Source organism: Artemia sp. Qi Xiang Cuo, chromosome 7 (genome assembly GCF_049724085.1).
Source record: "Artemia sp. Qi Xiang Cuo chromosome 7, ASM4972408v1, whole genome shotgun sequence".
Taxonomy (NCBI): Eukaryota; Metazoa; Arthropoda; class Branchiopoda; order Anostraca; family Artemiidae; genus Artemia; species Artemia sp. Qi Xiang Cuo.
Genome location: NC_142800.1, coordinates 6,019,204 through 6,034,820, shown reverse-complemented (window position 1 = coordinate 6,034,820; position 15,617 = coordinate 6,019,204). Strand labels below are relative to the sequence as shown.

The 15,617-nt window shown below is 32.8% G+C and overlaps 1 protein-coding gene across 2 annotated transcripts in view; it reads left to right on the top strand.

Annotated features, from left to right (window-relative positions):
• The window catches only part of LOC148949889 (equilibrative nucleoside transporter 1-like), a 220,031-nt gene that overhangs the window by 23,369 nt on the left and 181,045 nt on the right, over nt 1-15,617 (top strand). For both annotated transcript variants that reach the window (XM_089091357.1, XM_089091356.1), the window contains exons 3-4: nt 1,271-1,352; nt 14,749-14,903. In XM_089091357.1, coding sequence (XP_088947483.1) covers nt 1,271-1,352; nt 14,749-14,903 — 237 coding nt within the window. The remainder of the gene's footprint in view (nt 1-1,270; nt 1,353-14,748; nt 14,904-15,617) is intronic.

Below are 15,617 nucleotides of genomic sequence, written 5' to 3'. Positions count from 1 at the left end.
ATTAACTAGTTTTGCTTGTTTTTTTTTTTTCACGGTTCAGCGTGGCAACACGGATGAGGTTATGGTACTGCCTAAAATTTCGAAATTTTAAGCATCCAAAATAAAGATCTTAGAAAATCGTAGTTTTCAGGGATGAATAGACCTAAGATGGGCCCAGGGGGGGGGGGGTTATTTTGATGTCCTTTTACTTTAATCTTAGAAAATATTTTCTGGTGTAAACGTAGCATAAAATTTGCCTCTCTTTAAAACAATCCTGTTTATCCAGCCCTTGAAGATAATGTATCGGACAAATTCTTGAAATGGCTATTATTTTGTCAATTAAGACAAAAAAAAGTTCTAAAAGACAAAAGTGAAACATGTGCTATTAAACTTATGGGCATCAGTTGTTGTAGACGCGAAGGGGGGCTTCCAACCCTTTTTGGATTATGATTGAGGCCGCACACTCCTGCCTACACGGCTTTACCTGATAAGACGGCTTTGAACGCGGGGTTAACACATTCTCGATGAACATTTTTCTTCCAAGTGTCATCAAGAGCAGTATTTGATCCTCTACCTAATTCAGTTTCTCCCATTTTAGCTTAACTTGGTTTAAAATTGATCCATTGTTGGAATTTAAATTAAAATCTTCATCTCCAAATTAAGTGGTTGATTAAAAATGGCACATTTAGGTACAAACAAATACATAGCAATCTGTTTTAAAGAGGATAAAATATAAATTACGATCTAAAGAAAACAAAACACTTTTCTTTCTTTTGTTTACTCTGCTCTTGTGAAGTTTTTAGTTTTCCTGTATTCATGTATTGTAGTGTAATCTCTTCTTTTTTTTGTTTTACTCCACAACTGCCATTTTGTATATGATCTGGGTTAAAAATAAATAATTGTTATTATTATTTAATTCCGAACATGCACTTTTTAGAAGGGGCAACACTTTTAGTTTGATTTTTATAAAGACAGTTTCTAAATAAGACAATAGTAATTACCAACAAGCTAAATTTGATACATATTAATATTATGATGGTGTAATTTCGATTGAGATCGCAGCCTTTTACTTATTTAGACGCCCATAAGTTTTATTAGTCTATTTTTTTACCCCTTTTACCTACCATATCAGGATGAGCATAATAAGCAGATTCTGCTGCTGTATACATTGTTTTCAAATTTCTGTGTTTTTGGTTTTCAGTTACTATTGATAGATGTTGTTCTTAACTAACTTATTCATTACTATGAACCTTTTTATATTTTTAATCTGTAAGCACATTTTTTGTTTCAGTAACAACTTTGTTTACATGGCGTTTTATTTACTTGGAATGGCCACTCTTCTGCCATGGAATTTTTTCATCACAATTAATAGCGTAAGTTGAGCCGTTCATTACTCTGCGATAAAATTTTTAATGAAAAAAACATCATTAGCTCTTGGTTTAACAGGTTTTTTCATGGTTCCGAAATTCACCACAACCTAGTAAAGAACGAGCAATCACATAGTAAACGTAAATTTAAAAACGCATTTAAAAAAAAAGTGAGGAACAATAGCAATTTAAAGCTTATTGAGGAATGATAACTGTTGTTTCTATTAACCTGAATGGTAAAAGTTTGTTGTGAAAAAAAAATTATGGGAATTTAGAGAAATAGGCTTAGACCCCACAAAAATGGTATCAGATCGAAATGAAAACTGCACTATTGGCATCACTATACCCTTAAGCCCCATTTAGGATAATTGCAGTCCCCCATCTTGAACAACTAGGAAAATCCCTTTTTCGCATGGGAAGCAGTAATATGTCGTTTCTTTTATTCTCCTCCATATATTCCAGGAACCAAAATTTTATGAAAACAAAAAAATGAGCAGAAATCAAACAGTTCGTAGAAAAGAACTGTAAGTAAGGAGCGACTCGGCTCAGTAGCAATCGAAACTCTAAAAAACTGAATTTTGATCGCAATTGATATATGACAAGAATAATATTTTTATGCTGAATCCAAATATATAAAGTTCATTAAGTTTATTGTTACCCTTCAAAGCTACGAGCCAGAGGAAATTTGCCTGATTTTCGAAAAAGGGAAAAAAAACCCAAAAGTCAAGCGATATCAATGAAAATCACACCATCAGATTCAGCATATCGGAGAACCATACTTCAGAGGTTTCAAGCTCCTATATATAAAAATGTAAAATTTTGCGTTTTTTTCCAGAAGAAAGTAAAAAGATGAAATGAAGATGGTTTTGTTAATATTGTGCGCTTTATTTCGATTTGACGTTATGTTTGAAGGGTCTTGGGCTCTTTGCGTTATCAAAAGTTGACCTAACAAGCTGTGTCAAGGAAGAAAGATCAAGTTACAAGTTCAAGTTCAATATGGGTTTTAATTAAAAAAAGAATATATAAAAATACACTTAACTCAGTTTCATGTGCATTGATGCACGTTTGGGCCCGTAATAATTGCACACTCTAAATACAGCGTGGCCTCCTATCCTATCCAATTTTTAGCCCGAACCGCCTTCAAATTACAATTATTTTAACACAACTTCTCCTCCACTCACACCCCTTGAAGTATCAAACTAAAATATGATAATTAATAATAATATCGAAAAATTCTAAACATAATGATAATAAAATAAATCTAGTAAATAAATATTTAATCTTTTAGATATTTTTTCACATTCTTTTTAAAGGAGCTGAGAGACCTATATGACTTCAGCTCTTGCGGAAGTGCATTCCACTCTCTAGCACACGCAACAGAAGGATGAATGAAAATAAATACCTTATCAGGAATAGCAAAGAGGCAAATTAATGACGGCAGTTTCAATGTTTTCCCTATTACTCCGAATTGACCACACTTTCAAGTGATATTACGCTCTTCATCGAAATCGTCAAAAGATCATTTCGTAGTTACAAATCATTGTTTTGCTGAATTTAATATATATAATATAATAATAATATAATGAATATAATGAATAATAATATAATAATATAATGAGTTTAATATAATAATAGCTACTATTTCCAAACCAGTGTCAATTATGAAGCTTTTCTCACTGAACAGCTTCATGGAGAACGGCGTTTTTAAACTTTCGGTTACTATGGGTCATGGTTCGCTCTTTACTAGGTTTGGCTACCGCTATAACCAGGATTTGATGGCAACCTCTTAGAGGTATTTCTGAGTGCCTGTATTATGAGATTTCCAATCCTTTTGTAGATCAGTCTTTTATAGAACCAAAGTCTCCCTGTTACAGATATTCAGGGTTGTGATAGGTTAGGAAGTTGTCGAATCATGTCCTGCATAAAAAAGGTCTTAGTTACGTGAGCCCCACTAAATCACTTTTCTGTGTTTGTCTCTGTGAATACTTGAACGATATTTTTAATTTTACATTTATTTTAATTTAGTTTTAATTTTACACTATTTATGATTTCCCACTGCAATTGAAGCATATTAATGTAACAACTCTGGGTAGGACCCTCTTTGCACGAACTTTCCTTTCCAGTTATATTATAATTTCTAAACTATACAATTTAAGTTTTACCCTAGCCTGTTTTTGATTTTTAACAGATGTTTTTTTTTCGGAATATTGCTTTAAATAGAATAGAAATAATGGCTGAAAATATTTGATATAGCTTTTGTTTCATGTAAAAAAAAACCATGCAGATTTCATAATATACAATTATTTGGTTTTAGAAAATTATGGACATAAAGAGTCAAAACAGAAAACTATTACGGAAAACATTTTTTTAACGGTTGAACACTATCAAATATAATATCGGATTGTTTCTTATAAAAATAAAAAAAATCCTTTGCTTCTACCAGTGTCGTTGTCGAATAATGTGTTAGAAATCTCACAATATAGTCTGTTCGAGTTTTCAGCATAAGTCAGTTTCTTCTTAGTCAGTTGAACTAATTTATCAGTTCTCTTTAAGTTTCCATTAAGTTTCTTTAAGTTTCAATAGAGCGTAATCTCTTCTATAGTTTCCAGGATGATCTTCTAGTGTTCTTCCCAAAAGTTTGCAACTATTCAACAATGCGTGTGAAATTTCAGGATAAGTTCTTACAGGTTAAAACCATATTTCCTTTGAATTAAACACCATTTATCTTCCTTCTCTCTTTCTATTTGGGCCATATATTGATGGCGCTTTTCCTGAATAAAATCTGACTGTGATTTGGGTTTTACAAGCCAAACTAATCTTGAAAGGTCGGCTTGTTCAGGAAGGGCAGTCTTTATAAGTTCCCAGACCGGAGTATGATTTTCAAGGGATCCTCGGCAAATTATTTTGCTGTTTGAAGGTGATTTCCCAATATCCTCTTTGAAAACATCTTTTGATCCGAACCAACACCTATGCTTTGTTGTTTGTTGTGTTGTTGTTTGTTGTTTGTTTGTTGTTTCGACCCAATAATAGATGTTTATGCCTCCTAAGTGGAAGCGCCCCGCTGGATAGTGGGACCCATACTGGTACAGAAATGTTTCTGCATCGTTCCTTGTGCGTATGAGTTTCAAACGGCCCTTAACCTCATCGGTCAATTTCCTTTGGCTAGAAGGTATTTGGAAAGATGCCACTGTACAAAAATCGTACTCAAGAGTATGACTTTGATTCACATCTTTTGACAAAATATTGTCAGGCAAGTATTTGTCAAGCCTACTGCCAAGCAAGTACTGCCAAGGATTGCCCATATTCGTTTTTGTGTCCTCCGGAAACAACTTCAAAAGTCCAATTGTTTGCTAGAGTCCATTTCCTCATAACGGTGACAGCAGCTTTTTCAAGTGTTTTAATCTGGTTGGACGAAAATTTAAGCTTTTCATTCCTTATATTCAGGTAAAAGTAATTCTACACTACCACTTAGGTCAACTAATAATCTGTCGGAAATTTAAAAATTATAGACTTACTGAGAAAAACCCAATAATATAGCACGCTTAGCCATCCAAGATATTTCTGAACAATCCAATGTTCTATAAACGTTTTCTTCTTGTTGTATTTTTTTTTTATTTTCTCCAATCCCGATGTTTTCTGATGATTGCGCTGTAGTATGAGCTTCTTTAGCCGGAGTAATTTTGATTTCAGCTGCTGTGGATAGAGCACCATTGGTGCTTACTCGGAAAATCCTCTTTGTATTTTACTTGTTCTTCAATCATACTTTTCACATCAGCAAGACTTCCAGAATAAGTTTCTTCTCCTTTTACAAAGCGACTTGGTTCACATTTGTTTCTGTTTGCTACTATTTCATTGTATTTATTTACAACGTAACTTCTATATCCCAGCCAATTCTTGGATGGCCTCGACCATTCTCTGAATCTTTGTGAAAAATTTTTATACAGAGTTTTATCTTTTCCATAAGCGAATTGATATTCAATAGGAGCTGAACTACATGTATAATTCGCCAAGACTTTTGGGTTAAGATGGGACAGCACCCGATGCTGTTGGAAGTAATTTGGTGTACTAATGGTCTGGTTTTGAAACATGTGTAAAAAATGTGGGTAATAATAGTGACCGACAATTCCACCTGGCTGATGAAAAGCATCGTGTCTTTCGTCGTGTTTTTTTTTCTCAAGGCAAGGACTTTTACAAAGAGGACACGGCTCTTCACATCGATTGTTAAAAAGGTAACCGAAGGTAATCCCAAATTTTCTTGTTTGTCTTGGCCTTTTGATTTTCTTTTAGTTTCACCAAAGATTGTGAAACTTTATTTATTATTTCCAGTCGTTGATTTTCTGTAAAAGGAATATACTTCTTGTTAACGTCCTTCCAGTCTAAATAATAAAGTTTGGGTTGTCTGAACTCTTCAGCTATTTCTTGCGCATAAAATTTTCTATCAAGCTCGGATAAAAAAAATTCGAAGTTAAAAGCATTTTCAATTTGCTGGTCACTATAACCAAATGCTTCTTCCAGACGATTCATTATATCTAAAATGAATATATTGGGGCTGAAACTATCAAGGATGTCCGATATTTCCCGCTTTACAAGTTTTTCCACAACACTTTCTTTTAGACAGCTTTAGGAATTGATGAGATCTAGTACTTTTTCTATATCTCTTTCTTTTTCTTCTAGTTCAATGAGGTATAGATCCATATGGCCGTTGAAAATGTCTGGTTCCTTATGCCATCTTTTTTCTCCAACCTTGCACATTGTGATGGCTACGCATTCCAGTTCGTAAAATCGAATAATGTTGTCACTAATAAAAGATGTAAATTTAGTTGAATCATTCATTCTTGAATATCTTGAATATAATTCAGTAGTTATGGGTCGAGTTCATTAAATTGATCAAAAACCAAAAGTTATTTAAACATTTTCAGGTATTTTTAAAGTTTAAATTAAAAAAGAAAAATTATTGCTCAGACACCATAAATATTTTTGTAGTTTACATAATAACCTTAGTGATGCTGAATTAAAAAAGAAAATAAAGTAAAATTTATCCTGAGCTTTTTTTCCTACAGAAATTATAGAACAAATTTGTAGAGATGCTCACTTTAGCCAAAAAAGTTTGGTTCCAGGGGACACTTATAGCTTTGAACTGAGAGCTAAAATAAAATTTTAAATAATATATAGTTATAGTTATTATGTAAATTCCCAAACAATTTACATAATAACTTTAACGATTCTGAACTGAAAACTAAAATAAAATTTATTTTAAAATTTTATGTATTATCTTGTCAAAAGATAAGCGTGTATTGCATCATGATATATATAGTTATTTATTAAGATATTTTAATTGCTATTTGCTATAGTTCTTTGTTTAAAAACAGAAAAAAGCCTATGGCTTTTTCTTATTTGGAATAGTAAGACACAAACTTCAGAGAATGAGGCATCAAACTAAACCATATATATGAGATGGTATGTTCTATACTAGGTTTCAGCCATCTCTTCAGCTATGATACCGCCGAAACTTAAATAACCCCCATTTATAATGAACCAGACCGATTCCTTATATAATTTTTGTAGTGTATAAACGAATTCGTTATCATGTCTTACATGTAACTTATTTTTCATAAGTCTCCAATGGTTACAATGGTAAGCATACCCGCTTGTCATGCGGGAGACCGCCGTTCGATTCCCCGTTGGAGTGAACTTTTAATACATTGACTTTAAATATAATTAAAATAATATCAATAGTTACCCTTGTGTCGGTATATTGGAAGCAATTGAGCCTATTAATTCGTGGTTCTCTGGTTCAATCCCAAACGATGCAGATATGTAACGATTTATTCATTGATAAAATATTTTTTAATCAATTTCAATGTTTAATATTACTGTGATGAAAACCTCGAAGACTAATCTTTAGCCTTTGTTATAAAAGCAAAACTTATATTAATAACTGCTTGACTAACACCATTTATGATGAACTATATCGATCCTTTATGTAACGAGTTCGATTCCCGGTATGGGAAATTTTTACTTATGATGATTTCTTAAGGATTATAATTAAAATAATAATGTATATAATGATTCCTTTTAATACTTCAGTTACTATGGGCTACAGTTCGCTCCCTAATGTAAAACCTCAAAGAATCAGGCAGCTAACTAAGTCCAATGTATGCAATGGATTGTTCTTCTAATGACCGTCTTTTGATATAAAAAAATGAACAAAACTACTATTAAACACTGCTACTTGACATTCTCTTGACTGACACCATTTATGATGAACTTTATCGTTTTTTTATGTAAACGTTACCACGAACTCTTTGACTAGGTTGCAAGCTACCTCTGCAACCCGGATTCTTTAATTTAAAATGGCTAACTACCGCTGCAATCCAGTTTGCAAACAGGAAAAAACCTATTGCTTTTTCTTATATGGAATAGTAAGAGACAAACTTCAAAGAATCAGGTAACTGACTAAATCCAAAATGTGCCATGGTTTATTCTTTACCAGGATTCGGCCATCTCTACAGCCTTCTTACCGATTTAACTTACATAATTCCCATCTATAATTACCTAGACCCATCCTTCATATTAGTCTAATGGTGTGTATTGTAGTTCAATTACTATAGGTTATAGTTCGTTCCTTGCTATACAAAAAAAAAAAAACCCAACAAATAAACACGGATCCGTGATCTTTCTTCTGGAAAAAAATTTACAAAATTCCACGTTTTTAGATAGGAGCTTCAAACATCTACAGTAAGGTTCTCTGATGCGCTGAATTTGATTGTGGGATTTTTATTAAGGTTCTACGACTTCTAGGGGGTGTTTTCCCTTATTTTCGAAAATAAGGCAAATTTTCTCAGGTTTGTTACTTTTGATGGGTAAGACTAAACTTGATGAAACTTGATGGGTAAGACAATTTGGTGTATCTATTGATATAAAAATTCCGTTTTTTAGAGTTTCGGTTACTATTGAGACGAGTCGCTCTTAATATACAGTTCGTTACCACGAACTGTTTGAAAAAAAAAATGTAAATTTTTTATTTTTTTGTGGAATGAAACATGTATTCTCATCCTATTTGTTTACGGAGCCTTTTGATATTTAAGTTTTTTTTTTTTGTTTAGTTTATATAGAATTTATTTCTTTGACATCAAGTTTTAAATATTTCAGCAAATATAAGATGCAGCTAGCCTTTTTTGTTAAGGTTTTTACCATTAACAATAAGATTAAGTGGCATTGTTAATTTCTATCTCAGACCCATAAGAGTTTCCAGTCTTGTTAACATCCTATTGACTACTAACCAAATTAATAGTTTTTAAGAAAACTTCAGTGTTGCCACTTTGGAAAACAAACAGCTAATTAAAGAGTGGAGTAAACTTTAATTTCTAAGGGAACTTCCGGTAATGGGAACGTTTTGCCTCTTATTTACTTGTTAGAAATGTGTTTTTCGTGCTACTATATGAGGTGGAAATGCGGCTTGTCATTAAATAGCAGCCAATTAGTTAACTTTAGTCGCCTTTTAATGTTCTAAATTGGCCGTTGTTGTGAAATAGTCACCCTTTCGAAATCATTGAAATATTTGGAACATGAAATAGGATTGTTTGTCCTCTGTGCTTGGGTATAATATTTAGTACCGTTTTTCGTTCATGTGGATTGTCACGGGACTGCCGTGGTTGTGGACTGCCTGTAAGCATACCGCTGTTAAATTGGAATTGACTATAAATCTAGACGAAGACAAGGAGTTGTGGACTCAAAAAAAGCTAACAAAAGCCAAAACAAAGATAGGAAAAAATAGTGGGCACATATTCTAGTTCAATCCTTGATAGACGATAGAATCTCGTCCATGTGAGCTTACAATAGGAGATTTCAACCTTAATTTATTTTGCCTTGTATCTTCAGTCACTGGATTTTCTGGATTTTCTCTCCTCACAACTGGAACTTTACCAACAGTTAGTATTTCGGCACGTGTAGCTATGACCTTGATAAATGCATGCTATATGTAGCATATGTAGTATGCATATATGTAGCTATGGCATCCTTGATAAATAATATTGTCTCCTCTGTTTATTTGGTACAGAATTTGGTGTAGTAAATGATCTATCGGACTATTTTCCTGTTTTTTTTTCTGTATACAGTGCTAAGAGGATGGTGAGTGAGAGGATCCCTATTTTAAGATTGGCTGAATTTGAATCTGAATGAGCTAACCCTTCTTAGATCTCGTTTAGCAGAGACGCCATGAAATATATTAGACTTAATTATATTAGACTGAAATTATATTATATATGGATTTTTTTCGAAGTTTGACTCCCTTTAAGAACCTGTAAAAACTTATATTGTCTGTTTGTGTGCTACGTCCACGCCTACGCCTTCTCAGAAGCTGAAGAAGAAAAATAACCTTTGGAAATCTTATAAGTCAGCAAAGCCATCGACAAGTGCAGCTGCTGCTGGTCTTGGACGTTTAAAAAAATTGTAGGGATATTTATAGTTCTTTGATTCGGAAGGCTAAAAGTCTTTATTATATTCAGGAATTTTCAAATTGCGGGAATATTCCAGTAAAAATACAGTTTGACCCGGAATTTGAGTAACAGACATATTTCTGGCACCAAAATGTTCAGAAAAATTCGCTTAATAATATATACAAAATCGGCCGTTAATAATTGTACCTTTTTTCAGGAAAAAGGGCGGGAAAGGGGGACCGAAAATGACATCAGAATTAGAAAATTCCATCATTTAGTACCCTTTTTCCACCTAAGCAAGGTCAGAGTGGGGACGAAAAATCAGACTCTTAATTTGTGCAGTATTTGGTGGATTTAAAGGCCGTTTCCTATTAATTCAAGTCTGAGGAAATCGAAAAAGACATCAGAACTGAAAAAGTCCATCACTTAGTACCTTATTTCACCGTTGGCGAGGTCAGAAGCTCTAAAAATACCGTTTATTGTATTATAATAATAAAATTCATTATATATTTTTTTGAATCCAGAAAATATTGCAGAAATTTGAATTTGAGATCCACCCCTTTTCCCCTCTTTTCCCGAAAAAGGTGCATTTCTGCACTGTCGATTTTGAACACGCCATCAAGCAAATTTTTCTGAACATTTTGATGTCAAAAACATTTCTGTTGTTCAAATTCCGAGCTTGACCCTTTTTTTGTAGTTTTAATGGAATAAAAGAACATTAGAAAACCTGGCAAATGAGTAATTCTGTCATCAACCCTTTGTCTCCGCTTTCTTGTTTCCCTCCAAGTTTGATGGCTGATGGCTCGGTTGTTCAATGTGAACTTAATGTTCAAGAGGAATTTACCTCCTAAATTGTAATTTTGGGAAAAACAATTGCTTTTCCAGTAAGCTCAAGTCTTTCTAAGCCTGATGTTGAATCGTATCCAACTGGCTTGAAATCAATGGTCCTGGAGCCTGTTAATGAGTTTGAGATAAGTAGACTTGTCAATGGGGCAAAAGCTTCAGCGTCCTGATTGTATACCCACCAAGGTGGTGAAATTCATTTTTCTTTCTATTATCTCTCCCTTGACAAGAAATGTAAGTCTATATTTAGAGAATGTAGTTTTTACCAGTTCACTAAAACAAGCTCGAATGATTGTTTAATATAAAGGTGAACATCGCAGCGATTCAGCAAGTTATTGGTCGATATCTTTATTGTCTGTATTTAGCAACATTTTTGAAAAGGCTATGCTTTCCCGTCTACTTTCCTTTTTAGAAGTTAAGGATTTTTTTCATGATTTTCAGTTTGGCTTCCGAGCAAAGCACTCAACTGAGCGTGCATGTGCTACTCTTTTAAATTTCTTACATTCAGCTCTGAATTCAGCTCTGATTCCTGCCGCTATGGTTTTGGGCGTCCGATAAGCTTTTCATTGACCTACCAAATTCTACTCTTTAAATTATTTCTTTACGGTATAAGAGGGAATGCTAGCGCTTGGTTTGATTTAGTTGTCTGGAAGGGTTATTTCCGTGAATTCTCTGTTTTTGCTCACCGTCTCAGATTGAGTTCGGTGTTCCGCAAGGCTAAGTTTTAGGGCCAGTTCTGTTCGTAATTTGTATTATGAGCTGAAAACAAGCAGTTTGTTGTCGTGTATGTGTATGTCGTGTGTGTCGTGTATGTCACCCCGAACCTTTCCATGCCCACAAATGTAGATTTCCAACAACTGGTGACGACATTCTAGTTGCCTTCACTGGCAACAGTGCCCTTGAAACTGTTGTCGGAACGGAGCCTGAGATCCATATTAAGGTGAGTCTATTGTTCGAGAGAATAATTCTGTGGTGCGATCTCTGACTCTAGACCCTCTGATTAGGTCGTGAATTTCTCCGCCTTGCCCCCAACTTTCGAAAATTCCTCCTTCAATAGGTTCTCTCAGTAGACCCAGTGTTCGTTATGTTCGGTTCCTGGGCAGTTTGCTTGATGACAATCTCTCCTTCAGTCATCATATTAGTCAAATTAAATGAAAATATCTACGAACCTTGCAATTCTTAGAAAGCTCAAATACATTTTTCTTGGGTCGATTCTAAACATTTTATTTCCTTCTGATACCACTCTTTAGGGTATATGATAAAGCAAGGGACTATATCCTTGATGCGAATAGTTCTATTGACAGCCGTTGCTTGATTTAAATTCATTTTATATTGTTTCACACGTGTCTTCAATTATACGGTGATGTTCTCGTGGCCCTTAAAAATATACCGTCTTTGGTCTCTGACCATATTATATTCGTAATTATATTCGTAATTAATTCGTAATTATTTTCGTAATTATGATATTATTCGGATTCCATTCAGTCCATCAGATCAGATTTCAACCCCCTGACAGCTTGTCAGTTTACCAGGAATATTTTACCTAAGTTGGCTAGAAAGTGTCATTCTTTTATTTCCTTAAAAGGATTGTAAAGACATTTTTGATCTCTGTTTTTGTTAATGCCCACATGCGGTTGATGTCCCTGTTCCAAGTTGTATATATGGGTTGATTTGATAATTATGTAAGACAATTTGCACTGGCTGGGTTTTCAGAGTTTTTTTTCTTCTTTTATTGTCTATTGTTTTATTTTGCTTACTTCCCCAGTTCCTGCCATAGAGCCTTGCAGGAGTTGTTTGAGGTTGAATGTTTTATTTTTGCTGATTATCAATATCGTATACACTTTGCTCCGACTAGGTTTTCAGCAGGTCGTCACTGGTGGATGTTTGATAATTATTTTCTTTTTTACTATGTGTGTGTTTTTTGTCTTTTTTTATTTTCTTTGTTTTTCTTTCATTTCTCCCTTCACTCCCGGCTATAGAGCCTTGCAGGGGTGTTTAATGTTGGTTCTTTGTTTTTGATGAAGACCATCAGTATTATACCTTTATTTTTGTCTTTATTGAATATGTTTTATTGAAATTTTACTTATTGAATATCAAGTCCCATCTAATAGTAATTTCTTGCAAATGATACGAAATAAGCTGAGTCAAAAATGAGATTCAGACATTTATTGCTTTTGTCAGATAATTATTACTTTACCCCAAAAAAAAAAAAAAAAAAAAAAAAAATAGAACACAACTACATAAAAAAAACCTCAAGAGCCACATAAAAAACAAAAGTCTTAAAAAAAACATAAAAAACAAAAACCACCTTCAACATAAAAAGTATCCAAGGAATAAATAATTTCTGAGACCACACTGGCTAATCATGATAAACAAAAAATCGCGAAGAAAGGAAACGAGGACAATTAACAGCCAGTGAAAAAATTGAAAAATTATGCAAATATTTCGGTCAAGACCTCCGCTTGACCGTCCTCAGTGCAGAATAAAACTGATAAAAATATAAAAACCAAACCTTAAAATAAAAACACGAAACTAAAATTGTACGACCCTTTCCTAGTAACGGTGAAAGGGTTACCCTTTCACCGTTACTAGGAAAGGGTCGTACAATTTTAGTTTCGAGTTTTTATTTTAAGGTTTGGTTTTTATATTTTTATCAGTTTTATTCTGCACTGAGGACGGTCAAGCGGAGGTCTTGACCGAAATATTTGCATAATTTTTCAATTTTTTCACTGGCTGTTAATTGTCCTCGTTTCCTTTCTTCGCGATTTTTTGTTTATCCAAGGAATAATACCACAAAAACTAATTTATTGTTTTTTCACAAAAAAAGAAAACAAAAAGAAATAATTAATTTTCGAAAAAAAACAATAAAAAATTAAAAAATTCGTCAAAACTTACCAACCTTCCCACACCCCCCAATCCCAGAAAGAAAAAACTAATTTCTTTAAAACTAAAAAGAAAGAAGATTGTATTTGATTTGAATGTTGTATCTACCTCTTTGTAAACGCTGGCACATAAAAAGACTAAGTTTGGCCAAAAAGCCAGATGGGAAATGCATATGGAGAAGACAAATTAAGGCAACTTGATTGTAATATCTGCCTCTTTTCAAAAGCCAAATTGGGCCAGTGTAAGGGCCGGACATGGTCCACGAGCTTTATATTGTGTACACCGGGTGTAAGCTTCAGAGCTATATTATATTAAAATAAGAAATAAGTTATAAATAGTTATATAATAAGTTATATTATATTAAAATAAGAAAATAAAGAAAAGTAAAAGCTAAATGGGATCTTCTTAAATACGCTTCAACCTCTGGTCTTGCTGAAAGGATGATTTGTAATTTTTTGCGGAAATCTTTTCTAACGTGTTTTTTGTAAAAAAATAAATAAAATCTAGTGCATGTGCATGTAATTAAGATTAGAAGAATATAAATAGAAACTTAAAAGGTAAAATAATATTCTATTCTTTTCGTTATCGTCTCTAGTTAAAATTGTGTTTTTCTTTCATTCCTACTGTGCCAATTTTAAGAAATACCTTGAGACTTAGAAAGGTTCCAACATTAAAAATTTATTCATCTCAGCTTTCTTTTGTTGACTTTCAAAGTTTAAGAGTACGGTCTGATAAGCTAAACTCTTAGCAGTATGAAGTTCCAAATTGTAACTTTCAGTTGAGACGCAAAAATAAAAGATTCCAATTGTAGGAATAAAAATTTAAATGTGAAAATCTTTGATTTTTCTTATATCAGTAAGTACTTTGCATAAAAGCTGGAGAAAAAAAAATATAGTTGAAGAATTTACAGTTTTTTCTAATTTAAGTAGTGAATTTAAATTTAAACATTTCTTAGATTTTGTGAACGCGCGCATAGAGACAGGAAATGGTCCCGGACCCCCGATATCTACAAAACTGGGTTATTCCTTATAATATTATAATATGATTTTTATATATTTTTTTTACGAAGGTTGTAAGAATTGGTTCCTATAAATATGTCAAGGTAAGAAAAAGATCCACAACTCTGACATCTCCTTAGACTGGGTATTTTGTTAAATAATTTAATAAACTTTAATAGAATACTTAAATGTCCTTTTTGTGCACTTTTATTTATCTAATTGCATTTTTTTTCATTATAGTATTGGCTTTATAAATTCCGTGATCTGAATAACTCACACTATCATTATGGTATGCCTAAATCTTCTCTTCAAGCAACGTTTGAAGCAGACTTGTGTGTAACTGCAACAATTCCATCAATGATCGTCCTCTTTGTGCACGGATTTTATGGATACAAGTGAGTTTGTATTTTAATAAATGAGAAAAGCCAGAAAAAAAATTGCAGGCTATGGGCTTCGAAACCACGGTAATTAGGGGAATCTTTTATTCGTAGTCCAAGGTAGCCACGAGAACTTATTGTATTAAAGTAGACCCTAATGTGGTTCAAAATTTTTTTTTGGCGTGCCTTTCCGTTTCAAGAAAAATTATTACTCAGTACCAACTGGGGATTAATTCTTCTTAAATATTAACAGCAATTAACCATAACGATAATATGTATTAATGTTTTTTATTTAATCTTAAAGTATAGTAAAGAAAGGTGTAAATTAGAAAAATTGATGATTTGAAATTATGTAACTATCTATTGAAATCAGCAAAAAAAGGGCATCAGCAAAAATGTAATCAGTAAATGTAATCAGCAAAAGATAATACAAAAACAGTTTAAATAATCGAAATTATCTTATTGATAAGAATGAACCTGATATATATATATATATATATATATATATATATATATATATATATATATATATATATATATATATATATATATATATATATATATATTCTAGACATATTTTACTTCATCAGTAAAACCTTTATAACATATTCTAGACATATTTAAAACATATTCTAGAATTATTTTCACCACTTTTATTTTGTAAAATTTGGACACACTTATATTTAGAGTGAAAGTTATCATATTAAAACCATAAGCTTGTACAACTATTGA